Here is a 27,911-nt window from a genome sequence, read left to right as displayed (position 1 = left end):
TTTATTTATTTTTGCTTTCATTATTTATTATTATTATTATTATTATTATTATTATTATTATTATTATTTGCAGAGGTAGCCTAATAGTTGTAGTAGTAGTAGTAGTAGTAGTAGTAGTAGTAGTAGTTGTTGTATTTGGGACTTTTACTCTAATGTGTCGCCAGTTGACGCATTTCATAGCAGCGTTCAAAAACACCGCGTCTCTGTTCTCCGCATTTCATTTAACACTGGAGGCGCGTCAAAACCTGTGTGTTTCTCCTCTCTGTAACTCATAGTCGTGTGGTATAGCTGTCTAGTGGGTCAGTCTAGCTTCACATATTCGGTCAATGACTTTCACCTTGATGAAGAAGAAGAGGTTTAAGTTTAAAGTAGACGCGGAGTTGGAGGAGCTGTCATCTGTTCCTTTTGTGAATGGAGTTTTGTTCTGCAAGGTCCGACTCACGGACGGGGGCTTTTCGGAGGAGTCATCGAGGTGAGAAAAACACACTTTATTAAGTTTTAACTTGGTCATAAAGCACTTTATAAATGAAACTATTAAACTATTCATTACCTTAACTATTAGTTTTATGTTATTTTATTTATAGGTGATTGTTAATTCTCCAAATAAAGGTTTTAAGATAAAAGTTATTGAGAAAATAAGTTTTAATATTATTATTTCTATAGGTTAATTAACACTTTTAATGGGCACACTCTTAAACCTGTTTTTAAGTCCTGGGCATTTGTCTCTTGTCTGCTTTCTGTATGAAACTAAAAGTAAAAGTTGTTCTTTCATGGGCCAAATTATGGTCACTCACACAAAGAGGAAATATTGTAAAGAATTTAAGATTTAAAGGAGGCAATTGATAAGCTTTATTTACTATTCAAATTGTGTCCCCAAAATGTTCACCACTTTCTTCTGAATATTCATTCTGTTAGTATAAAGCATTTTTTAAAAGACCCAGACAGTCATCCACGTTCTAATGTAATATACAGTATAAATATACTGTATACATGCTATATATGTTCTGTGTATTCTAAATGATATGCCTTGTCAGCTCGGGGTTGTTTTGTAATGCTATTTTACTGTAAAACTGTAAAACTATTGAGTCATGAGTGCTTGTCAGGTTCAGAATCGGCTGGAAATTTAATGGTTAAACAAAAGCATTAAAAGCAAAAAACAAAACAAAAACAAAACAAAAGCAAGTTGAGTAGGTCAGGCCGGTTGGTTCCCTGGCCTGAATCAGGCGTTGGGGGTATGTGACGAGGAGGAGGGCGTGGCCGGGCCGTGAGGATGCACGCCTGGTGCTGAGTTGCCCCAGTCAGCGGGAGAGTTAGATAAGGAGGAGCCGGAGACACCAGAGAGGGAGAGAGAGAGACGCACGCAACCGCTGTGTGTGTGCGTCAGTGTTTTGTGTGCTGAAAAGCACTTTTATGTTATGTCTACATGAAACATTTGTGTTATTAAAGTCTACGTGAATTGTTCACCCGGTTCCCGCTTCCTCCTTGATAGGTAAGGCAGGGACCTGCCACAGTAGACATTCCAAACCGTTCGAATGCCAGCCGTTTCTCTGTTCCACATTAAACACTGCCAGGGTTGGGGATAACGCAATACATGTAACAGGATTATGTATTTAAAATACAAAATATATATAACTGTATTCCACTGCAGTTACAGTTTAAATCATTAGTAATTAGAATACAGTTACATTCAAAAAGTATTTTGATTACTGAAGAGATTACTTTGCGTTTTATTTTCATTTGTTTCATTTAATATTTAGTCCTTTCAGATGGAAAACATTTATACATATAAATGATGCGATCCAAAGTGCATTTGAACAGCGGTGAAACACTTTCTTATGATGTGTTACATTCATACGAGCAGACAGAGAAGTACGTTTGAAGTAAGTTTGGAGCACAAGAAATGGAAATAAAGCTTGTGTAAATTGTCAGCTTTACGCTAAGCTAAAATGCTATTTCTAGCCATTTTACATGCACATGTTACCAGGCACGATCGTATTTTTTTATCAAGAAAATTCAGTTAGATCATAATTTCTTTTTTTCTAGTAAGACTTTTGATATTAGGGCAAAAATCGTATTCTTGAGAACTTTTGTATTGTTTTCCTGTAAAAATATCTAAAAATCCTTAAAACAAGATCAATTTGATTTATCTTGTTTTAGAAACAACACTGCATAAGATATTTAGGTTTTTCAGAGAATGTATAATCCAAACTGTTTAGAATACGTTACTGACCTTGAGTAATCTAACGAAATATGTTACAAATTACATTTTACAGCATGTATTCTGTAATCTGTAGTGGAATACATTTCAAAAGTAACCCTCCCAAATCTGAACACTGCAGACAGAGGTATTCTTGAATGCCTTTGGATTTGGTATTGCACTGTGCGACAGATTAAATGTGTACTGACAGAAAATGGAAGAGCTTTTCGAATGAGTACAGTGCACACACACACAAGAACAGTCAGTGAGAACCCCCCATTAAAGGAAGCATTATTCAGAAATATTCATTACAGTATGTAGAGTGTTTCAATCATAATGTGCCTTCCTGTTCAAATCTCCCTTTATGAATGTATTTAGTTACAGGTTAGTGGTCCTGATATAACACCACCCATCCATCCATCCATCCATCCATCCATCCATCCATAATCTCACTCTCTTTGTCTCTCACTCTCCTGGTTTCTCCTGCAGAGAGCCGGTTCTGGCTAACTGTGTTAAATGGAGAAAAAGATTATCTTTCTTATGCAAGATGAGTGCTAATGCAGCGACAGGCATACTGGACCCTTGTGTTTTCCGGGTATCTGTAAGAAAGGTATGGTTTAACATGTTTTGATTTGAAAATTTGCCTCAATGGATCAGTAGGTTTTTGCACAAATTTAGTTGGGTTGTGTAAGGTTTTGATTAAATTTCAGTTTGTTCTTTTATCAAGGAGCTAAAAGGTGGGAAAACATTTGCAAAGGTAAGCCCTCTCTACTAGTACATAATGACTGTGTAGAACTGGCTTAATTCTGATTAATTCTGATCAGATCACTGGAACTGGCACTGACTACTGTGTGTGTGTGTGTGTGTGTGTGTGTGTGTGTGTGTCATACAGCTAGGCTTTGCTGATTTAAACCTGGCTGAGTTTGCCGGATCAGGAAGCACAACACGGCACTGTCTACTGGAGGGATACAACACAAAGAACACACGTCAGGATAACTCTATACTTAAGGTACATTCACATACCAGACTTGTCACTGAATTCGGTGACAGTTGGACAAAAGTTTTGCTGGTGAAATCGGTCTGTGTTTAACGAAATTTGAACCACTGCTCCCATTGGTTGAAGCTGGAATTTTGATGAAGGTATGGGAATGAGTGAGCTCCATGTAGTTTCCGAGAGGAATGTCCACAGAGTTGTGCCAAAAGCAAGTTATTTTTAGGTTTAGTTTAGTAAATGATGTAATACAGTTAACAGAAATGCATATTTTATCAAACCATAGGCTCTAACCAAAACCCCAACCTTAAACCTAACCATCAGTGGAGTAAAAATTTAATTTTAGAGCGAAAATGCACTTCTTAATTGCGCTCACCTTTGTTTATAAGAACGCGATTACTTCCTGGTCTCCATGGGACCAGAAACTGTGTTTCACAGGTTGCTCGCACAATGCAGTAGTACTAGAGGGAAACGTAAACACATTTGCATTGATGCAAAAATGTCCTACGGGGGGTGGCGCTTATGAGTTATTGGTCAGAATGGGTTCAATTTCAGGGTACATAAACAATCGGAAGCAACATGTCGATATCTTGTGTGATCATGTAGCACATACACATACTGTTTATATAGCTGGACCAACTTTATAATGAGACTTCCAACTCACACACACAAACATCAGGACATTGTGCCCTTTGTCTTGAGATCACATGCCCTCTATATTGTGTCCTTTTGTTTTATTTATTTTATTTAAATGCAGTTGTTAGGGGGTGTGTGAGGGCCGTGCTACTTCATGTTCAGCTTCATATTGGTTATATATAGCATGCTCCAGCCTGTGTAGAAAAATGTTTTCCAATCCAACACCTATGCCTGAAGTTGTTCACAGCTCCCACAGAATTCCACCATTCTGTACCCCTCCACCTGCTCTTGGAGCTGTTCAAAGAGTGCCCAAAATTCCACATACATATGGCTGTAAAGCGGTTTGATAAAAACGTTAAAAAAGAGTGAATGGTGAATGTCTTCCTGTTTAACATCTCCTTCTGTGTCACATGGAAGAAAGTCATATGGTTTGGTGAAGGCCTTGTGGCTTTATAAAACACAGCAACAGCAATGTGATAAAAGACATCAATGTTCAACAAGTAATTACATTTATTGATAAAAAATAATGCCAATAAACAATTTCTTTTGGCACGTATTATAGTTCATTAGTCTAATTGTAGGCAGTTGGTGCTACTTGGTACATATATATTAACTTGATTCTGTTGTTTGGATTCAGTTTTAAATGTGGCTCATCCAATCAAATTTTAAAACATTACAAAACCAAAACATTACCACGCAAATCACCAATTGTCTTAGATGTTTTTATGAGTACTAATGAATGTGCACTGTGAATGGAAAAGCAAATTTAGACCGAGCTACATGTCTATGTAACTACTCACCTAATCTCGCTCTCTCTCTCCAGTTGATTATCAGTATGCAGCTAATGTCGGGTGATCCCTGCTTTAAAACGTAAGTCGGCCCTTATTTTTAAGCCATTGTGTTGTGAGAAAGGATGAAATTCTTTGCATTTTAAATAAAAAAGCTATCTGTAACATGTAGAATTTGACCAGTTGATCACCAGCATATGTTATGTTTTGTATACCTATGTGTTGGCATCCCCACTAGGCATCTTAACTAGTTTAACTCTTAAATGCATGGGTGTTTCACCAAACATTATTACATACTTGGGTCTTCAGTGACCAAGCACATATATCTTTCCACAAATTGATCTACAAAATGCCCACATAGTGTCACATTTTCAAAACATTTTCAAGACAATTGCAAAATAATAGAACAAGATTCATTACTTCCACATACTACACGTATGTATGTGTACACCTTTGTCACACATAAAATCAATGTGATATAGTAGTCACTTGAATGAATATAGTACTCATTTGTCTTGTAATAAACAAAAAAATATATAGCTTATCCTGTCATATGAAACACACAAAAAAATATGATTTATGGAAGTGCAAAAACTGCGACAATATTACATATCTCGGGTCTTTAATGATCTTATACACTTTTGGTTATCAAGCAGGTATTGCAATTTTGCCTACACTATTCAGAAGAGAAAGGTTGAGGAACTGGTTGAGGAAGAGGTGTGGTCAAAAAAGGTCCTGGGTCAATAAAGACCCGAGGTATGCATTTAAGAGTTAACCAGCAAGAATTCCTTAGTCAACCTGCTTCACCAGAAATACCCTGCTGGTCAACCAGTCTCAGCAGCTAAGTTTTGGTGGTGAACAGCATGGCTTTACTGATCCACCAGCTAGACCAGCATACACCAGCTTGTAGAATGGAAATCAAGACTAGTCTAAACAGGTCTAAGCAGAATGACCTTATTGAAACGGTGTCCCAACAGCAGAGGCAAATGCTGTGATGTTTTTGTATTTATTTCCATCTCTGCGCGTGTGCCAGTGTGTGTTTGTGGTAGTGTTTTTCTGTCATAAAATGCTTTTTGTCTGATACCAATGTCTGGGACCGCATGAACACAGGAAGTCTGATTCAACCACTTCCTGGTGTCTCTTAGTCAGTCACGCAGTGTTTTTTCAGTGTCTGTAGCCTGAAACCTCTGAAAATCAGTTAAGGGTTTATTTGGTGGTAAAGCAGATTTGGAATATTGCACACAAGTCGAATGGACTTCTCTTCTGATACTTTTATGGTGCTTGTTGTCATTTTTGGAGCTTGACAGCACCCATACCCATTCATATTCATTGTGAAAAGAGCAGTGAAAACATTCTTCCTAATATCATCTTTTGTGTTCCACAGAAGAAAGAGTACAGATTCACATCTTTACATTGTACCTGTTCACTGTTTTTGTCCACTTTGTGTTAGGGTCTCAACCCACTTTCATCATTATTTTTTGAAACCCAATAATAAGTTAATAAGTTAAAGTCCCCCTGAAGTGCCTTGATGAGTGCAGTTTTCTTTGGCCTGTTGACATATTTACTACTGAAACATTGGTTGGCTCATGCCTTTTTTTTAAATAGCCAACAGGCTTTAATGTCAGTGTCAATGTCAGTTTATTTATAGAGCACAATTGAAAACAACAACAGCTGACCAATGTGCTATACAACAATTACAGTAGAAAAATATAAATGGTATACTCTATAAAAATAGCTATTCAAAAACAAGGTAAAATACAAAAATACAAAATACATTAAACATCACAGTATATCAGGGTTGATTATTAGCTAAAGAAAAGAGATGAGTTTTTAACTTTGATTTAAAGTTATGTACTGTTAAGGCAGTTCTAATAAAAATAGGTAGGCTATTCCAGAGCTTGGGTGCTGCTACAGCAAATGCACGGTCACCTCTCAATTTCAGTCTAGACTTTGGTACAGTTAAAAGTCTCTGGTTGGAAAACCTAAGAGATCTCACTGGATGGTGTTCAGACAATAGGTCAGAGAGTTAAGATGGTGCTAATTAATTTAGGGATATAAAAATAAAGAGTAATCATTTAAATTCAATTCTATAACGAATCGACAACCAGTGCAGAGAAATTAGGTGCAATGTATTAAAGTTTTGTACACCAGTCAAGAGCCTGGCAGCAGCATTCTGAACCATTTGGAGCTGAGAAAAAGATGATTGGTTAATTCCTATATAGAGAGAATTACAGTAGTCAAGTCTTTTGAAATAAATGAAATAAAGGCATGGATCACCCTTTCAAAGTTCTTGAAATAAAGAAAAGACTCAACTTTAGCCAAAACACGTAAGTGAAAAAAAAAAAAATAGATTTGACAACAGAATTAATCTGTTTGTCAAATTTAAGCACACTATCAAATAAAACACCCAGATTTTTCACAGTTGAACATAAGTGGACAAGTCACTAAAATTGAGGCTAGTTGTTTTAGAGGCTTTAGTTTACATAGCTACTTTTCATGCCAGAGCCGGTGTTCAGAAGTGTATACATATCGTTATTTCGTCATATAGCAATTTAGATTTTATTTCGATTAAGCGTTCAGCCCTAGTTTTTTTTTTTTTTTTTTTTTGACAGAATGATTAGGATTTCTAATACCTTTTTTTTATATTATTATTTATTGCATTATTACTATAGGTTTATTACAAATATCAGGGTTAAAATATGGCAGCTGTAGTAAAACCATGGTACATTTTGTGGTTACTACTACAAATTACATAGTTGAACTATGGTTACTGTTGTAAACCCATAGTTATTACACGGGTCTCTGAAATACTTTATTCTGATTGGTCAATGGCACCATTTAGTGGTCTGATATTTCTGAGTAACAACCACACAGCCAGGAATTAAGACATATCAGGCCGAACATATGGGTATTGCGAGTTCACTGTGTGATCTCTACAAGCAAGCTAATAAAATCAATGTATTTTTTTGGCACTGTAGTAAGCTGGATATTGAGCAGTCAGACGTCATTATTTACAAAATAAACACAACAGAACCGCTTCGGGGTCCTGATCACCTTGTCAGGTTTATTTTGTGATAACAACTGGCTGACTGTACATTCTCCCTTATTTAATTTTCAGAATGGATGGATAAAGCTTTTATGAGGCAAACCAAAATTATTGAGAGGGACGCAAAACTATTGATAGAGACCGCAAAATGTATTGTGAGGGAATGCCATACTGATTGCAAAAAAACACGAAACTATTGCAAGGGAATGCAAAACTGTATCAAAAATCGAATTCCCCTTTTGTCACCCCAGGGGCCCCATATACAGTATATCTCATTTTGTTCCAATCAAAAAGCATTTTTTAATTTAGAAACTTGATCTTCAAGTTTCTAGTATGCCTAATTTTTTATTGCGTTTAAATAGATTCTTGAAGCTGTTGTAGTTGGTGTGGTTTCAGATGTAATTGGGAGTAAGATCTGTCATATAGCACCCACAATAAAAAAAAAGTGTGTTTCATGTAATTATGTAAGCGAGCTGGCACAAAATCTCCCATGAAACAACACGCTCAGTGTTCTGACTGTGGATTAGCAACTGATATGAATAACAAGGGCTCCACAAAGAGGTGTGTGTGTGAGTGTGTTTACAGTTCTGTCGTCACAAGTGCATGAATCATCCCCCAGTGAGATTTGTAACATTCAGAGTGTTTGGTGGTATTTCCCTGTGAGTGTGCATTTGTGAGAGACCTAAAGTGGTGTTGCTGGTGTGTACGTGTGTGCTTGTACTCTGCCTGAAATGCTTTTAGCCCTGCGTAGTGTCAGACTTCGCTGTCAGTTTTGGTTTTAGAGGTACTAAAGCCAGGAAACACCAAATCAGTGCTTTATGGATTAATATCCCTGTGTAGATTAACTGTTATTATTAGTATTCGACAGCTAAATTTCCTCTGGTGTAGTCATTAAGCTTTTCACATAATTAAACAACACTGGGATTTATAAAACGTTTCTAACCGAGACCATAAATAACATTATAGCAAATGCATTTCTATGTTCATCCCCTTTTTTTTTTTTTTTTTTTTTGTGAAAAACATAAATGTGTGCAAATGTTTTTTTTTACTCTTTCAGGCCTCCATCCACTGCAGTGACCATTGGCTTTCCAGTAGATGCAGAGTGTCTTCATGAAGACAGAAGAGGAGAAACACAGAAAACAACTCAAATTTGTACAGGTATCGCCAATCCAAACCCACACACAAGACCACCACCAATACACTTTATATCTCATAAAGACTAGTTAACCATCCTAAAATTCAGCTCGTATTACCATGGTAGCCTGCCTAAAGGTGCACTCAGTAATTTTTTCCTCATTAAAAACTTTAACTCCTAAAGACATGAATTGTAATTTTACAATATACACTGATCAGCCACAACATTAAAACCAACTGCCTAATATCGTGTAGGTCCCCCTCGTGCCACCAAAACAGATCTGACCCAACAAGGCACTCCACAAGACCTCTGAAGGTGTCCTGTGGTAAATGGCACCAATACATTAGCATCAGATCCTTTAAATCCTGTAAGTTGTGAAGTTGGGCCTCCATGGATCGGACTTGTTAGTCCAGCACATCCCATAGATCTGGGGAATTTGGAGGCCTAGTCAACACCTTGAACTCTTTGTCATGTTCCTCAAACCACTCCTGCATTGTCCTACTGAAAGAGGCCACTGCCATCAGGGAATACTGTTGCCATGAAGGGATGTACGTGGTCTGCAACAATCTTTAGGTAGATGGTATGTGTCAAAGTAACAACCACATGAATGCCAGGACCCAAGGATTCCCAGCAGAACATTGTCCAGGGCATCACACTACCTCCGCCGAACCTGCCTTCTTCCCATGGTGCATCCTGCTGCCATCTCTTCCCCAGGTTAACGACGCACACGCACTTGGCCATCCACATGATCTGAAAGAAAACATGATTCATCAGACCAGGCCACCTTCTTCTATTGCTCCATGGACCAGTTCTGACACTCACGTGCCCACTGTAGGCGCTTTCGGCAGTGGACAGGGGTCAGCATGGGCACTCTGACCGGTCTGCGGCCACACAGCCCCATACGCAACAAGCTGTGATGCACTGTGTGTTCTGACACCTTTCTATCATGGCCAGCATTACATTTTTCAGTAATTTGTGCTACAGTAACTCTCCTATGGGATCGGACCAGACGGGCTGGCCTTCCCTCCCCACGTGCATCAGTGAGCCTTGGGCACACGTGACCCTGTTGCCGGTTCACTGGTTGTCCTTCCTTGGACCACTTTTGGTAGGTACTAACCACTGCATACCGGGAACACCCCACAAGACCTGCCTTTTTGGAGATGCTCTGAACCAGTCGTCTAGCCGTCAGAATTTGGCCCTTGTCAAAGTCGCTCAGATCCTTACGCTTGCCCATTTTTCCTGCTTCACACACATGAAATTCAAGAACTGACTGTTCATTTGCTGCCTAATATATCCTACCCCTTGACAAGTGCCATTGTAACAATAATAAATGTTATTCATTTCATCTGTCAGTGGTTTTAATGTTGTGGCTGATCAGTGTATATAGGAAATCATGATCACTCACATTAAAATGAAGACTCCAGTCATATCAGTACACTTATACAAGCTGTTTTATTCTACATTGAGATGGTCCGCACATGGTGGCTGCCATTTTAGAATCACATGACCAGCCGAATACTAATCTCAGTAACCATCCTGTCATTTGACACTTTCATTCATTGATTAAAGTAATCATGGCTGATTGTGAATACTACATTTCTACAATGGAATCTGAAACTGAAAACTATTGATTTTAAATTATACTGCATCCAAGCCGCTAGGTGTCAGTGTCAGTCCAAAAGTTACTGACTGCACCTATAAAAGGGATAGTTCACTAAAAAATTACAATTCTGTCATAATTTACTCGCCCTCATGTTGTTATAAACTCAATGGGCTTTCTTTTCTTCCGTGGAACACAAAAGGAGATGTTTGGCAGAATGTTAGTCTCAGTCACCATTAACTTTCATTGCATTTTTTCAATATAAATGTAGCCCTCTCACCAATGCACTGGCTCAAAATACAAGTATGTCTAGGGGAAATTCAAACTAAAAAAACTACGGGTGAGAGGCACATCTAAATTTACTTTAGTCATAAAGAGTATTTATTAACCAAGTAATGTCTAATAATTAAATACAACCCAGGACCTTCAGATTTTTACTGTTTAATATCTAATGTTAAATTTGGAAATAACTTTGTAGATGAACCACTGTGCCCACATTACATCGTGTAAACCCCAATCTCAACGAAATTTACTCAGATGTCCCCTTTAACCTCCCCCTTTCTCTGCAGAAAGATCACAGGAGATTAAAATACGAAAACACTATTTATTCTTTTGACTTTTTTTTTCTTATTTCCCTTTGAAACTGAAGCAACTAATAACACTGTTAATTGAAATCAACACATATGAAACAAAAGAACTTTAAAAAATAAATAAATTCAAATGAGTGATCACATGGAATACAAATTTCACACTAAATATGAAACATTCAGATTCACATTATACTCAAAAAAATGAAATTACATTCCCAAACAAATAAAAAAAAGAAAATTACCCAGCTGGGATTTACGTCTCTTGTAGGCGCGCAAGGTAAGAGCACAAATTAATGTGTTAGCGAACAGTTAGGAGTACTCACAAGATCCCACAAGAAAGCGATTCCAAAAACAACACAGTACCAGATTTGAAGATGCACCAATGAAATGATCAGCAGATCCAGTCGTCCATGCATCCATCACAAACCATCTCTTCCAAAGATGAATCGGATGACATGTCCAGGCAAATCCTCCATCTTGTAGATAGGCCCGATCAGCACAGGCCACGAAAGCATGTCAGTCTCTCCTAATAAATCGCTCCGCATTCACTCAGTCATCCCTTGAGCTCCAAACACTTCAACCATTTCTTAACACTTTAATATAAAATAAAACACGGGTATTGTCTCTCTTCCGAATACTTTCACAGATGAAACAAAAAAAACAAGATAAACTGCGACACTCTCTTGGAGCATTGCGCACGCACACACTTTAGGTTCACGCAACTGTTGAATATAAACTATAATTTTTGAGCTCAGCGTCTTGTCGACACTCAGTTCCTCCCATCAACAGTCTTTAAGCTGTTCAATGTTTCTACTTTCAAATCATAATCCTTTTCTTTTTCTCAGTCTTTAGACACTACATGTGTGTACTCTTTTCTCTTGCTTCTTGCACTCCCGAACTCTCTAGAAAAATCTCCTCTTTTTCTCTCGTGACCCCGCCCCTTGAACTCTAGGGGTCAGATTATAAACACTTCATTTCTAAACAATTTAAAGGTATCTCCTAAAATACACCTTCCTATTATTTCTACCACTTCCACATCAATTTTAAACTTTTAAACATAAAATGACAAATATAAAATTACAAACCAAAAATAAACAACAACAAACACCTTTTTTTTTTTTTTTAACCCTTTTAGACAGTGTTACGCATTGTTGAAAAATAATTTTGTATACCCAGTTTACATAAAATTGTAAAGATTAAAGCCTTTAAAGTTATGAAAGAACAATGAATAGACTACTAATAGATTTAGTAGGGCTCTACATAAAGAAAGTGAAATGTAAATGAGTAAATGAAAAAAGAATTTTCATTTTTGGGTGAAAGATCTCTAAGAATCTTACATGTTTTGTTGAGCTATTGCTCCTGCATGTGTAGTGAACACTCACCACTCATTCAGACTATAAACACAATGACTCTAGTAATCCTCTGATCTTTATATTCCAGAAAACCCAGGAAAAAGTGTCACCAATCTAGGTTCTGCTTCTGTTCCGAATGAACTGGGAAATTGTGGCCACTCAAGAACCTCAAGCTATGCCAGCCAGCAGTCCAAGCTCTCAGGTTTGTTAATTTCCAGCCTGAAGGCCTGTTCGCACCAGGAGTGAATGTTGTCTATGAATTTTTACTGCAAACAAAACTTTAAAGGAATAGTTCATCCAAAAAAGAAAAGTCTGCCATCATTTATTCACCCTCATGATGTTCCAAAGTAGTATGAATTTGTTTTTTCTAACATTCTTGCGAACATCTGCTGTTATGTTTCACAGGAGAAAGAAAGTAATAAGGGTTTGGAACAAAATGAGAGTAACTGATGACAGAATTTTTATTTTTGGGTGAACTATCCCTTTAAATCAGAAAAATGCAATTCTACCGATCTATTCATTCCAGGAACAAAATTTCTCTGACAACAAATCTATATTTTTCCCCCCCGGCGACAAAAATTGCTGACCAATCAAATATACAGTACGTATACGATTCTTTTGTGTCATGCATCTGTTAAATGTAAATTATAATCTGGAAAGGTGATGCTAAAACACCAAAAACTATTTTGTCAACCAACCATCTGAAAGGTGGATCCCACAATGCAAGAAATCATGTTTACATGAGATTTGAAATCATAGGATATTCTCTGCTTTTGACATCAAAACATGAACAGGCACACGCACAACACTTGTTTACATTAGATAATCCGGTAAGAACACTGGTAAAGGAGTTTACAAAGCAAAACTGGGGTAATGGGCAAAAATCAACATGTGTCGATCTGTTTATGCTTGAGCAGTTTATGACCTTACCCTGATAAAGAGTTGAAGAGTTGAAAAAAATTGAAGGTTTTTACATGACGTTACACGTTGACGGCTTACTAAGCACAATTGGTGTAAGACTGTGCATTGAAATGTGCTTATTTTGGAGATTTGATTGATCACTAATATTGTTCCATCTGGGCCTTCTTTTAGGCTACAGCACAGGTCGCTCCCACTCTTCTAGCCTGACAGAGCTTTCTCATAGGAGGAATTTATCTGTAGGCAGTGCCTCCACAGGGATTGGCAGCTTACCAGAGCCCAGTGAGGAAGGAGAGTGCCGCCCACCAGCCTGTACACCTGTACCCCAACACTTAATTACACCATCACACAGTGGCAGCTCAGCCAACAGGTAAATGTGTCTTAGCCCCTCTTGCGAATTGTGTTTCTAGAGAGAATTAAAGAGATAGTTCACCCAAAAAAGAAAATTCTGTCATTATTTAACCCACCCTCGTGTTCATCCACATTCCAAACCTGTATGACTTTCTGTCAGGAGGGTGAGTAAATGATGACAATTTTAATTTTGGGTGAACTATCATTTTGACTTATGAGAATGCATCTGTCAGTGATGTCTTTGTCATCGAAGAATGACTTTGTATTTCAGATACCCTGTAAAGCAGGACTCAGTTGAGTCTCAGCTAAAGAGAGTGGATGCTACTAGAGTGGATGCCGATGATATCATTGAGAAAATCCTGCAAGGCCAAGACTTCAGCCACAGCATACTGGACTCTAGTAATGAAGGTAATATTCTCATTCACAAACTCTAAACACTCAACTACAACAATAACCTTTATTAGACCTCCTTCACTGAAATATACAAAGTAAATTAATGCTTGCAGTATTTACTGTGCTGCATGTTCAGATGCTATAATCCTGTTTAATGGGCCATATCTTGGAAAACAGAATTTTCCCTTTTCATTTGAAATAAAACAAAATAAAGATTTTGATGTACTAGATAGTTTCCTTCACAACTAAAAACATCCTCCCCAGTCCAATCAGACCATTTATTGAAACAAGGCTGCAAAAATTTGTCCAAAATGTAAATTTCAATGCCTATTTCATATTCAGCAACTTAGCAATAGCGTTGTTACTCATTTCCATGCAAACAGATTAGCCAATCATAAAAGAGGTCATTTATATTTTACAGTTGTAAAGGTACTGTGCCATAAACTGCAGGTTTGATTCTGAGGGTTACTAAAAGGCTGGGAAATGGACATGAAAAGCTACATTTCTGTTTTAATTTAACTGTTTTGATGCAATAAACTTTAAATAAAACAGGGGAAAGATATAATTCTACTAAATTAAATAATAATATGTCCTTTTAAATAATAACCAATGTGACTGTGGCAGGGAGGATACACACAAACATGTTATTAAGATATAGCTGCAAGCAGCAATTAATTTACATTACTTTTTGCCAGCATGATCTGAAGATGATCTGACAGAAATGTAGGGAAAATCTGATGAATGCTGAAGGAGGAGTTAGAAAAAGTAGGTTTTCAATAAAATTCAAAACAGCGGACAGGAAGTATGGCTGGCCATGCCAAAATTGGTGTCATCGTTCTCTGCATTACTCAAGAAATCTGGAAAAACCTTATTCACAGCAGTGCCATTTTTGATTTTTGATGGGAATGACAACAAGGCTGTGAGGGATAGAAGTACAGTCTCTTCAATGGGCTGTTCTGCAGTTTAAAGGGTTTTTGGATCATTCTGCGGACAAAACATTGAAAAACATCTTTCCAAGAACATTCAGTAGACAAAAAACTCATGACAACATGAGTTGTGGAAAATCAGATGTGATCTAGGAGCTTTTTACAGCTGTATAATGTGTGTACCACTGAAGAGATGGTAATTCTATCCCTCAGAGCCTCGCTTTTATTCCCATTAAAAATAAAAGATGGCGCTACCGTGAATAAGGCCTATAGACCAAATTAATCAAAAGTTATTAGCGCTCATTAAAAATGAATAGTCTCCTGTTCCTTTGTGGCTGTGAGTTGCTGACAATGTGAACATGGCTTAAAAGATAGAGACCCCAGATTTGCTGTGGTACATGTTTAGACTTTCCTCTGTCAGTGTGCCAAATTTCATAACTTTCCTTTGTACAGATCTATGGGCCGCCATAAACTTCAAGAGGGGAAGAATAATTACAATAAAACAACCCCAATTCCGAAAAAGTTGGGACAGTATGAAAAATGCTAATAAAAAGTGATTTTTATGTGGAGTGATTTGTAAATTATATTCACCCTTTGCTATATTGAAAGCACCACAGCTACAAATAATATAATGATTTACCTTGTGAATTTTATTGTTTTTTTGAAAATGTACAGTAATTTCAAATCAGATGATTGCAACACGCTCCAAAAAAGAGAGGGACAGGGGCAATTTAAGACTAATAACAATTTGACGAGTTGAAATAACAAGGCGATGTGAAACAGGAGATGTTAAACAGGTGAGGCAGTCGTGTCATAGTATATAAGGAGCCTCCAGAAACAGCCGAGTCCTTCAAGAGCAAGGATCATTCAAGAGTTGTCAATTTGTCAACAGATGCTTCAGCAAATAATCTAGCACTTTGAGAACAATGTTCCCCAAAGACAAATTGTAAGGATTTTGGGCATTTCACCCTCTACAGTGCACAATATAGATAAACGATTCAAGAAATCTGGTAAACTCTTGGTGTGTAAAGGGCAAGACGAAAACCATTTCTGAATGCGTGTGATCTCTGATCCCTCAGACATCACTGTCTTAAAAAAACGTCATTCATCTGTAATGGTTATCATGAACATGGGCTTGGGACAACTTTAGTAAACCTTTATTAGTCAACACCATTCTCCGCTGTATCCACAGATGCAAGTTAAGTCTTTACTGTGCAAAGCAGAAGCCCTACATCAACACTGTCCAGAAGCGCTGCCAAATTCTCTGGGCTCGGTCTCATCTTAGATGGAAAGTAGAACAGTGGAACTTTGTTTTTTGGTCAGAAGAGTCCACATTTCAAAAAGTTTTTAAAAAACACAGCTGTCATGTTATCCGAGCCAAAGAGGATAAGGACCATCCAAGCTGTTTTTAGTGTCAGGTCCAAAAGCCACTGTCTGTATGGGCCAGGGGTGTGTCAGTGCCCATGGCATGGGTAACATACAGCCATGTTCAACCACTCTTGAATGCAGAATGTACAGACATTCAGAAATTGTCCACACTCATCAACATCCACAGGATATGCAACCAAAATTCTGACGTGTGTTACTGCAGAGACGCAGTTGAACATTAACATGGACCACATTGTGGTTTTGTAAAAACAGAATGTTTGTTATGGTTACCACCGTCTCTAACAAACAGAGACAGCAACATTCAGAACTTGCCATTTCCACTTCCACTTCTTGCAATTTCCAACTTTTACGGTCACACTTTATATCAGGTGTCTTTGACTACTATATACTAACATTAAAACACATACAATATGATGTATTTATTGTGTAAGCACATGTTGTTCTGCAAAATTCTTACAAGATTCACATGTGCTGCTACTGAGGCTGAGGTATTGGTAGGTTTTATGAGTAAGGTTAGGGTAAGGGTTGGGATAGGGTTAGGTTTAGGGGTAAGGTTAAAAGTGTAACTACAGATGTAATTGATTGCAGGTACTTTAAATGTAAATACAATGCAGCTACACGAATGTACATAATAAGTGCATTGTATTAAATGCTTAAGTGCATAGTAGTCAAAGACACCTAATATAAAGTGGGTCCATTTTTACCAAGAAAACTTAATGCTAAACTTACTTTCTGACAGGAACCAGAGCTCTATGGCACGTATGGAGGAAGTTTTGGTCATAATACATGTGGATGACCACCTTGTTTATTAGATCAGCATCTTTCTGTAAACTAGATTTTTACATCATCTTGCCGCCACAGTGTTAGGGTGTTTTGGGTCATTGCAAGGGCATTGCTACGCAATTGTTAGTGGTGTTTTTAGCACGTTGCAATATGGTCGCTTGGGTGTTATGCTACGGATGGTTGCGCTGATATATTCTGGTCATGAATATGGATTTTTTTTTCACTTGTTTTATCGTCCGCCATGTGAAAAGTCTGATTGCTTAGAAAAGTAATTGCACATCTCTCCTTAACAAGCCACACAATTTGAGGTATAATTCATGTCCAAAGCAAAAACAGTGCGGGATGAGTTATGTGCCGAAGTTTAATACTCAGGACATTTAATTAAAATTTTAGCAATAGTAATGGCAATGCTTGCCTTAGCAAGCACCACTGACGTGACAAAAACGGAGTGAATTGTTCTCAAAATACATCCCCTGTAAAATCAATACTCTTAGATTTATTAATGAATGATCTGTTGTTCTAGCTTAATTTATCATTTTTTAATCTTTTGCACTGACTTATTAAAGTCTAAAATTGTGTGTGTGTGTGTGTGTGTGTGTGTGTGTGTGTGTGTGTGTGTGTGTGTGTGTGTGTGTGTTTGTGTGTACGTACATGTTTGTGCTACATTGTGGGGACCATATTTCCCCACAAGGATAGTAAAACCTGAGATTACCTACCTTGTGGGTCCTAGCCAGCGTTTCCCATGAGGGAAATGGCTTATTAAACATACTAAACAATTTGTTTTTTGTTTTTTTATTAAAAAATGCAAAAAGGTTTCTGTGAGGGTTAGGTTTAAGGGTAGGGTTAGGGGATAGAAATTATCATTAGATCTGTATAAAATCCAAAAAATGCATGGAAGTATATGGAGAGTCCCCACAATGATATAAAAACAAGTTTGTGTGTGTGTGTGTGTGTGTGTGTGTGTGTGTGTTGTAGAGGAGGGTCTGCGGCTGTTTGTTGGACCAGGTGGAAGCATTGCATTGGGCACTCAGCACACTAGGTGAGTACTGTACCATTATGTAACATCCCATTTGCAAGGTCACCATGCCAACTGGCATTCTCTGTCCATGCTCCCCTTGTGTAATACAAGGTCACTGTGGCATTTTTAACAGTAGACTATTTGAGAAATAGTTATTATATTACAAGAGATCTGAAAATGTAATCAAAATGTGGTAATGTAATTCTGTAATATACCTTTGCCCTCTCGCTCTCTCTTTCCATCATTCAGGGTTGGTGCTGGGGCTTTTGAACAGGTGGTTATTAAACGCTAGACTGAATGTTTGTGGGGGAAGATGATGTAACATCCTGTCAAACATGAGGACAGCAGTTCTCTTCGATCACAAGCAGCAATGGACTACTTGCACACTGCTTCCGTGTTCTAAGTAGTGCAGCTCAGGTGTTTCCGGTTACAATGTTCAGCGCGCCTACAGGCAGAGATTTATTAAGGGAAGGCAGATTATTTCTTTTTTTTTAGGGCTGTCAGTTGATAAAATCAATAAATCATATTTATGGCGCTAACATGACGTCTCAATTTTGTAATTCGCTGAAATTTGGCTCTAAATATATTTTTTCCTTTCCAAATGTAGCTAAACTCAGCTCCTGAATAATAAATCAAACATATATAACCTGCAGCTGTCTGGCCATCTCATTAACATCCGTTTCATTCATTAATGATATTTCATACCAGTTGAGATTCAACGATAAATTCCACCATATGATTGCAAATGCTTTTCTTTGGATAAATGTCCCAGATGTATTTATTTATAAATACATTAGCTGTTATCTTACTCTGACCATGTTTTAAAAATCACTCGAACAGAACAGAATGAAGCAGTTGTATTATCAAATTAAATAAATAACTGCATTAAAATATATTTAACCACACAACATTAATCTATTTCAAACGTTATAACTCATTATCTTTAGCAGCTCTTACTTATGCATTTGCATTTCAAAATTTATCGATATACAGTAATTATCAGTGAAACAGTGACACAAAATAAAGATTAAAACATTTAATAAAAATATGTTGATGCATGCGTTCACCACGTCTTTCTCCTTCCTCACACATTAAATATGGCAGTGACTGAACCACATAGTTGTTTAATTCAATGAGCGCCAGTGGTGCCGACACCCTTCGTCTCCTTTAACCTTTTGTAATTTGCGTTTCAAGCTGATCTGTGGTTAAATGTCTGCCATAGACCTCCATGTGAGGAGAAACGGTGAAATGCGCTTGGTTGGAGTATATACCAGCCATTGCTTTCTCAGATTGGTTTGGGCTGAATTAAAGCTCTGAAAACTGTTCTTCCACTGAATTTTGAAACTGTACACGGTACTGTTCTGAATATTTCTTCTCTCTCTGAAAAGATCCGTACTTTAAAATCCTCTGTCAAACACTCATTTTAAGTACCGTTTCAGGAACTAGGCAACAAGGGTGCATGTAAACATATTTAACCGGAAACTAGCGGGCCGCACTGTTTCAACGTTGAAGTACGTCAAGAGGATCAGTGCAAGTAGACGTATTCGTGGGCTCTCGGGGGAGGAGTCCAAGATGGCGTCCTGCTAGCTTAACTTTTGCTGAGATCTGCTGGCAAATGTACTTTAGCGGCAAAATATTCTTTCTTAAAGCTACTTAAGTACAATTTTGTTTACAACTACCTCACATCATACCTTAAGACTCTAAATACGAAGTCGTCCGCTGATAAAAGGAAAGATGTGTCGGGAGTTTTGCATCTATCTGAAAAGATGGATTTCCACACCTACGCATCTTCTGAGGGAGCCCGGCCGGGGACCCAACACTGCCTCCAGATAGCCCAGCTAAGCCTCCACCTAAAAAGGACAAGACAGATGATAACTCTTCTGTGATCTCCAGGCTGTCTCAGCTTATTAACACCCGCTCTGATGCCATAGAGAAAATGGAGAGTGATAATGCTTTGGAAATTGAAGGTCTGAAGAAAACAGTGGACTTTGTGTGTGCAGAATTAAACGACTTTAAAGGCAAAGTTAATCACTTTGAATCGAGACTGAACACTGAAGAGAGGAAGATGGGATTCTGCGAACAACGTCTCGTGGATTTGGAAAGATAGTCCCGTCGCTGGAATCTACGTTTACAAGGTGTAACTGAAAGGGAAGGTGAGGATATAAGAGCAGAATCCATCCGTATCTGTGAAGCCACGTTCCCGGGCGGAGGACACATTCTAGCAGACAAAATCGACACAGTTCACTGCATTGGGAGGAGGCTCCCAAATAGTTCACGACCTCGACCCATCATTATTCAGTTTTCTTCGCGGGTGATGAAAGATGGCGTATGGAAAGCAGCGAGGACATCAGAGTTTCTGCTTGCCAATCAACTTCGTTTGACTGAGGATCTTTTTGCGTCTGATCGGGAAAGGAGTTAGTTGCTCTGCCCGACAGTCGAAAAGGCTCGAAAGGAGGGAAAAAGGGCTCACTTCGTGGGAGGCCATGCATTCATTGATGGAACTGAAATCAACTCACCGTAACATGGTTGATTGGTATGACTGGTGGTTGTAAGCTCAATCTTACTTTTACTGTTCTTATGCTGCAGATTTATCTGATTTTGCTAGCCAGCTATCGGTGCACTTTTATTTACTGAGGGTTCTGCTAATTTTGTCATTTTGTTCTTTGTTATTTTTGTTGTGTTCTTTTGAATGTTTGTTTCCATTGTTTCTCTCAATGCCAGGGGGTTACAAAATAATGTTAAGCGTAAAGCATTGTTTTTGTATGCAAAATCATGTAAAACTGATTTTTGTTTTTTCAGGAGTCTCACTCCATTGGTAATGACACTACATTTTGGAAACATCAATGGGGAGATGATATTTGGATGGCTCATAGGTCAGAGCATTCTGCTGGTGTAATGATAATGAAAAACTGATTTACTGGGGCAGTTTTATATAATTACAGTGATCCTAAGGGGCACTTTCTTTTATTAGTACTTAGACTTAATAATTTTTTTGTGATGATAAATATTTATGGTTACAATACTTCTCAGGAAAATGACCGGCTGTTTGAAGAGATAGGAGAAAATATTCTGTTATGGCTTAATATGCACCCAGATGCATTCAATTGTATTGGTGGGGATTTTAACACAGTTCCTGATAATAGTCTTGACAGACTATCCCCTAAGCAGTCTGCTTCTCCTAATTCTAAATTGAAAATGTTCATGGACAAATTTGATTTAATTGATTTCTGGAGGGAGAAGTTTCCAAATGCCAAGTCATACATATGGTCAAGATATTCTTAGATAGATTACTGGCTTGTACCCCTCTCACTTAAAGGTCACAATATTTCAGTTAGTATTCTTCAGTCCCCATTAACTGACCATCATGCCATTCTTCTTCATACTCCTCTATCCACAGACCGTTTAGGTACAGATGCTAGAGCTTGTTACTGGAAGCTTAATTCTTCTCTACTTAAGTATGAAGAATCAAAAAAGAGAATTTCCTTTTTGATTCAATACTATTGGGTTAAAGCTTCAACTGACAAAAAAAATTGGTGTAAATTGGGAGATTCTTAAATTTGAAGTAGGAAAATGTGTTAGAAATTTCAGATGTAATTTAGCAAAACAGAGAAGGTATGAAGAGGAATCTGTCATAACCAAGATTATGACTCTCCATAACAAAGCCCAGGATTGCTTATCGGAAGCTGACCTAACAGAAATGACAGACCTGCAAGTTAAATTAGATTATATTTATGAGTACAGAGCTGAACTCCTTTATTTGTTCTAGGAGGAAATTACTGGAGCATGGAGAACAAAGCTCTGCTAATTTTTTTAGAATGGAAAATCATAATGCTAGGAATCTGACTATTGACTCATTGAAAATTAATGATAGATTGACAAATAACCCCCAAGGAAATTGGCTCATTTTGTGCTAACATTTATTCTAAACTTTACAAATCTAATTATTGTAAGGATTCAGCCTCTCTTTTCTTTCAGTTTTTAAAGAAGGTTAAAACAATTTCTAGGGACGAACAGCTTGCATGCGATAGTGTTATAACTATTGCTGAAGTGACTGAGGCTATTGTAGGTCTTAAGAACAACAAGTCCTCTGGAACGGATGGCCTGACAGCTGAGTTCTATAAGAACTTTGTTAAAGAACTGACACCTTTCTTGCTTGAGATGTTTTTGGAAAGTGTCCAATCGGAAACTCTCCCTCCTAGTTTAACACAGGGGCTACATACCTTGATACCTAAACCTAGGAAAGATATCTTATTGATAGATAATTGGTGTCCCATATGTCTTCTCAACAATGATTATAAGGTGTTAGCCTTGATTTTAGCCAAAAGACTTAAGCTTGTCCTGGGTTCTGTTATAGATGAGACCCAATCAGGTTTATCCGAAAAAGACATATAGCTAACAATACACGTCTTGTCTTAGATTTATTAGACTATGCCGAACTGATTAATTATGAAAGTTTTATTTTGTTTCTAGATTTTCACAAAGCCTTTGACTCTCTCGAACATGAGTTTATTCTATAGTCCCTTGCTAAGCTTGGTTTTGGTGACTCCTGTTAATTTATTAGATCTCTTTACAAAAATGGAAACTGTTCTATCAACAGTAAATCAGGTTGTTATGCCCTGTGTCTCCTTACTTGTTTCTTTTAACTGCCCAACTCCTCACATCTTCTATTTTGAGTAGTCATTTGCAAGGTATTGTTATTGCTGACAAACATATTATTATAAGCCAGTTAGCAGATGATACGACTTTGTTTTTGAAAGATGATTCACAGTTCCCTATTGCTATCGACTATATCAAAACATTTTCCAAAGCTTCTGGCCTAACTTTAAATCTTGATAAATGTGAGTTGTTAGCTATTAAAACCGGCCCTTCTCCCTCTATGTATGGTATCCCAGTAAAGACACAGGTGACATATTTAGGCATAGTTATATATAAGGATGATAGTGCCAGATGTAGAATGAACTTTGACCCAGTGGTTGGAAAGGCAAAAAGGAAATTTAATTCCTGGTTACAGAGAGATTTAACGTTAAGAGGAAGGACTGTCCTTGCTAAAGCTGAGGTTATTTCGAGAATGACTTACCCTGCTCTTTCTCTGCAGTTGATAAATCTGTATGTACAGACATTGACAGAATGCTTTTTGAATTTTTATGGAAACATAAGAGGCATTATGTTAAAAAAAAATCTGTTGTGATAAATCATCATGACTGTGGTGGTCTAAATTATATTGATTTTGCCTCCTTGAACAATACTTTTAAGATAAACTGCCTGAAGCAATTCTTGACCAACACCTTTCCCAATTACATATTTTCTAAAGTAGGTGGTCTTCCTTTTTTATTGATGTGTAATTACAGTATTTCTAAATTGCCCCTTAAATTGTGAAATTTTCATAAGCAAACACTTCTGGCCTGGCACCTAATTTATAAGCATAATTTCAGCCCGCACTGTTATTTTATTTGGAATAACCAGGACATTCTTTATAAAAATAAGTCTTTGTTTCTCCCAGATTGTTTCAAAAATAACATAATTTTGGTTTCTCAATTAATAAATAATGATGGCCAGTCGCTTTAATACTCAGAATTCTTGAAGAAGTATACCATACTTGTTACTCCACAAGAATTTGCTGTTGTAATGGATGCCATCCCTAATGGGGCCACATTGTTGTTAAAAGATTCAGTTAGATCTCAGTCTCCATTGCTGACTGTAATACATCCTTTTGAAACCATAACAGGGAAAATTTGCTTCTTAACCAATCCTTCCGCTCGAAACAGGAGAATTAGGCAGCTCTTTCAGAATGTGATAGTTTCTGTCCCATCCATTGTGTCTTATTGGAGCAACTATTTTGCTGACGCCCCATGGAAGAAAGTGTGGACCTTGTCACATAAATATTTGATCACCAATAATGTCAAGGATGTGTCCTATAAATTCCTACACTGGTTTTACCCTGTTAAGCTTTATTAAAAAAAAAAATATTTCTGGAAATTTACTCCCTGTGTGCTTTCTGTGTTGCTGAAGAGGAGTCTGCCTTTCATCTTTTCTGGGAGTGCACACATACAGCAACTTTTTGGAAAGACTTTTGTATCTTTATACGGGTATGTCTGTTAGAGAGTTTTTCCTGTATCATACAAAGATGTCTTATTTGGCTGTCATAATTTTGATGTAGGTTTAAAAGATAAGTTTTTTATTTTTTATTTTTATTTTATTTTTTATTTTTTAACACACAAATGTAAATTTCAATGTGTTGTGCCCTCTTTTGCTATTTTTTGTAAGGATTTAAAATCCTATTTGGTTACTCTTGCTACCTCCAGCAACTCTAAAGCCCTAAAAACCTTTTCTCTCTGTGATTTTTAGAATGTTTATATACTTTTACAATATGTTTTTGAATGTTAATGCATGTATACCCCTGGCATTTTCGTTCTACTTTTTGCAATAATAATAAAAATAAAAAAATACAATAATAATAAATAAATCGTGGGCTCTTGGGAAATCAGTGCTCTCCCTAGTGGCCAAACCTGAGAAGTTCAGGTTTAGATGGCTCTGTTAGCTGGTTCTGATGACAGACAGCTGCTCTACTATCTCAAATTACCGGAAATGCTTGGATTGGTACTCTATGGCTAAAAATAGATGGTTGTAGTTCTCACAGTAGTTGAAAAAAATGGGACCTAATGCCTGAAACCACTAAGGTGGAACTGAAAACAGTCACTATGACAGATAAAATGTGGGACATTTTATACTAGTTTAATAATGTCAAGATTTATTTTAAAGAATATATATTTTAATGGAGGGTAAAAAAAAATGTGCAATTTATTGGGTTTCATGTTGTATATTATAAAACTTATAGTTGTGTGTAGAATGGTGTGTATGAGGAAAACAAGAACAATGGGTTACAACCCCAATTCCAAAAAAGATGGAACAGTATGAAAAATGTTAATAAAAACAAAAAGGAGTGATTTGTAAATTATATTCACCCTTTGCTATATTGAAAGCTCTACAACTACACATTATATGATGTTTTACCTTGTGAATTTCATTTTTTTTTTTTTTTTTTGAAAATGTACAGTAATGTCAAATCACAAGATTGAAACACACTCCAGAAAAGTTCAGACGGGTAATTTAAGACTAATAACAATTTGACAAGTTGAAATAACAAGGTGATGTGAAACAGGAGATGTTAAACCGGTGAGGCAATCGTGTCATAGTATATAAGGAGCCTCCAGAAACAGCCTAGTCCTTCAAGAGCAAGGATCATTCAAGAGTTGTCAATTTGCCAACAGATGCTTCAGCAAATAATTCAGCACTTTGAGAACAATGTTCCCCAAAGACAAATTGGAAGGATTTTGGGCATTTCAGCCTCTACAGTGCACAATATAGATAAACGATTCAATATCGGTGCGTAAAGGGCAAGACAAAAACAACTTCTGAATGCGTGTGACCTCTGATCCCTCAGACATCACTGACTTAAAAATAAAATAAATCCATTAAATTTATCTGTAATGGATATCATGAACATGGTTTTGGGATAACTTTAGTAAACCTTTGTTAGTCAACAGCACTCACCGCTGCATCCAGAGATGCAAGTTAAGACTTTACTGTGCAAAGCAGAAGCCCTACATCAACACTGTCCAGAAGCGCTTCTGACTTCTCTGGGCTTAGTCTCATCTTAGATGGAAAGTAGAACAATGGAACTGTGTTTTTTGGTCCAATGAGTCCACATTTCAAATAGTTTTTGAAAAACACAGCCGTAGTGTTATCCGGGCCAAAAGGAAAAGGACTATCCATACTGTTATCAGCGTCAGGTCCAGAAGCCAGTTTCTGTATGGGCCAGGGGTGTGTCAGCGCCCATGGCATGGGTAACATGCACATCTGTGAGAACACCTTGAATGCATACAGATATGTACAAATTTTGGAGCAACATATACTGCCATCCAGCATGTCTTTTCCAGGGACGTCCCTGCATTTTCCAGTAGGACAACTTCAAACCACATACTGCCTGGATTACAAGTGCATGGCTGTGTAAGCAGAGAGTGCAGGAGTTAGATTGGTCCGGCTGTAGTACTGACATGTCTCCAATTGAGAATGTGTGGCGCATTATAAAGCACACCATCCGGCAATGAAGACCTCATACAATTGTGCAGCTTAAGACCTACATAATGGATGAATGGGGGAAAATTCCACTTTCTAAACTCAACAAACTTGTGTCTTCAGTGCCTAAATGCTTAATAAGTGTTATTAGAAGAAATGGTGACATTTCACAGTGTTAAACACTCGACTGTCCCAACTTTTATGAAGTGTGTTGCAATCATCTGATTTGAAATAACTGTACATTTTCAAAAAACAAAACAAATAAAACAATAAAATTCACAAGGTAAAACATCATATAATGTGTAGTTGTAGCGCTTTCAATATAGCAAAGGGTGAATATAATTTACAAATTACTCATTTTTGTTTTTATTAGAATTTTTCATACTGTCCCAACTTTTTCGGAATTGGGGTTGTACATTTACAGTACGTTAATGTTTATGTAGTTCATCTCTAATCTCAGTAATGTAATAGAGAGAAGAGAGGACATAAAGTATACCTGCATACTTGAATAATGCTTTTTGTCTGCACTTTGCAACTATGCATACATTTGTTTTATATTATTAGTTTATAGAAACGAACAATGCAGCAATTATACATGACTCTGTCAAGTATTGCATAATGTAATTAAATGGCAATAGTCAAATCAGTCTCTAGTTAAAGCCTATTTAAAATACAGCATGTAGTATGTTGCATTATAAAAATGCATTCGAAAACAGCAAATATTCCATTTAAATTATGTAGCTAGAATTATCTGTATTTTTTCTTGTATTTGCCATGTTGCCATGTTGTCTTTTTACACAGGTGGAATTTTATTATTTTTGAGCTGGTGATCTTTTATGCTCAGTTCACATTTATATTATTTATTATATCAAGTTCGAATATAAGTTATATAATAAATATGTATATAAACATGAAATGGAGGTACTATAAACAAGTCATCCCTTAGCATCTCCCTTCATGGGCAAGAAAACTGAAAGTATCCATGACTACGCAATAGATGTTTAATAAATATTCAACACAAAATAAGACAATTTGCACATGTGGCATTCATAAAATAAATGGTGTGATCACTAACAATTAAGTGTTCTTTCAATTTTATTAGATTGATTTTAATCTGAAAGACAACTGCAGTAATGCACTTGCTGGAGGGTCGTGTTGCCAAGTCCTCTGTAAAATGCATCCTTATTTTGGTGAACTGTTCAAATGTTTCCCTTTGAACATTGTACTAAATACAATTCCTTAACTTAAAAAGTAAGGAATAATTGACGACGGACCATTGAATTGTTGAAAAATAATACACACCCGAGGTGGTAATTCGGTCATGACAGCAGAGGAACCATTGCACCTCGGGTGTGCATTGTTTTTCAACAATTCAACGGGCCGGAGTCAATTATTCTACTTATACCACGATTACCACACCTTAAGACACCGTTCAGGGTTTTATCTCAAGACATTGTCTGGTTTTCGTCCCTAAAATGTTCTTGTGAGTGGAACTACTTTCTTCCGCCACAGATTCAGTGTCTTACTTTAATACAGCTCAAGCCTTAGTTCTAGCAATGCTAGAAGAGGCTTGCGCTGTTTTACTCGAGAACTTACTGGAGTAATAAGTTAACGCATTTGTGCATGTGTGTGTAAGTTTGTATTTGAGGGATCGAAAGAGAGAAACTCAGAAAATGAGAGAGATCGCTTCTGGGATTACCTTTTTTGTTGCAGCTCTCGTAA

The 27,911-nt window shown here is 37.2% G+C and overlaps 1 protein-coding gene across 2 annotated transcripts; it reads left to right on the top strand.

The window, feature by feature from the left end:
* Window positions 1-227: 227 nt before the first annotated feature.
* LOC127443115 (protein FAM102B-like) lies at window positions 228-24,999 on the top strand. 2 transcript variants are annotated; one of them, XR_007897597.1, is made up of 11 exons: window positions 228-472; window positions 2,687-2,807; window positions 2,925-2,954; window positions 3,090-3,206; window positions 4,648-4,694; window positions 8,716-8,816; window positions 12,424-12,537; window positions 13,428-13,623; window positions 13,876-14,012; window positions 17,787-18,134; window positions 18,363-24,999. XR_007897597.1 is itself a non-coding variant. In XM_051701634.1 (11 exons), exons 1-11 carry the CDS (start codon window positions 327-329, stop codon window positions 18,403-18,405), a joined length of 1,116 nt encoding a protein of 371 aa, XP_051557594.1. In that variant the 5' UTR covers window positions 228-326; the 3' UTR covers window positions 18,406-24,999. The 2 variants fall into 2 exon arrangements, 1 of the variants encoding a protein (XP_051557594.1); XM_051701634.1 differs by having other exon boundaries at window positions 18,071-18,134.
* Window positions 25,000-27,911: the final 2,912 nt, after the last annotated feature.

Source organism: Myxocyprinus asiaticus, chromosome 6 (assembly GCF_019703515.2).
Source record: "Myxocyprinus asiaticus isolate MX2 ecotype Aquarium Trade chromosome 6, UBuf_Myxa_2, whole genome shotgun sequence".
In the NCBI taxonomy this organism is placed as follows: domain Eukaryota; kingdom Metazoa; phylum Chordata; class Actinopteri; order Cypriniformes; family Catostomidae; genus Myxocyprinus; species Myxocyprinus asiaticus.
The sequence above is the reverse complement of the archived record's forward strand: the minus strand, read 5'-3'. Positions and strand labels throughout refer to the sequence as shown.

Excerpts from the sequence above, each read along its gene's own strand:
- LOC127443115 (XM_051701634.1), top strand. The coding sequence starts at position 327 with ATGACTTTCACCTTGATGAAGAAGAAGAGGTTTAAGTTTAAAGTAGAC. Across the intron at positions 473-2,686 it reads TTTTCGGAGGAGTCATCGAG|AGAGCCGGTTCTGGCTAACT; the intron begins GTGAGAAAAACA and ends TTTCTCCTGCAG. Across the intron at positions 13,624-13,875 it reads AGTGGCAGCTCAGCCAACAG|ATACCCTGTAAAGCAGGACT; the intron begins GTAAATGTGTCT and ends TTTGTATTTCAG.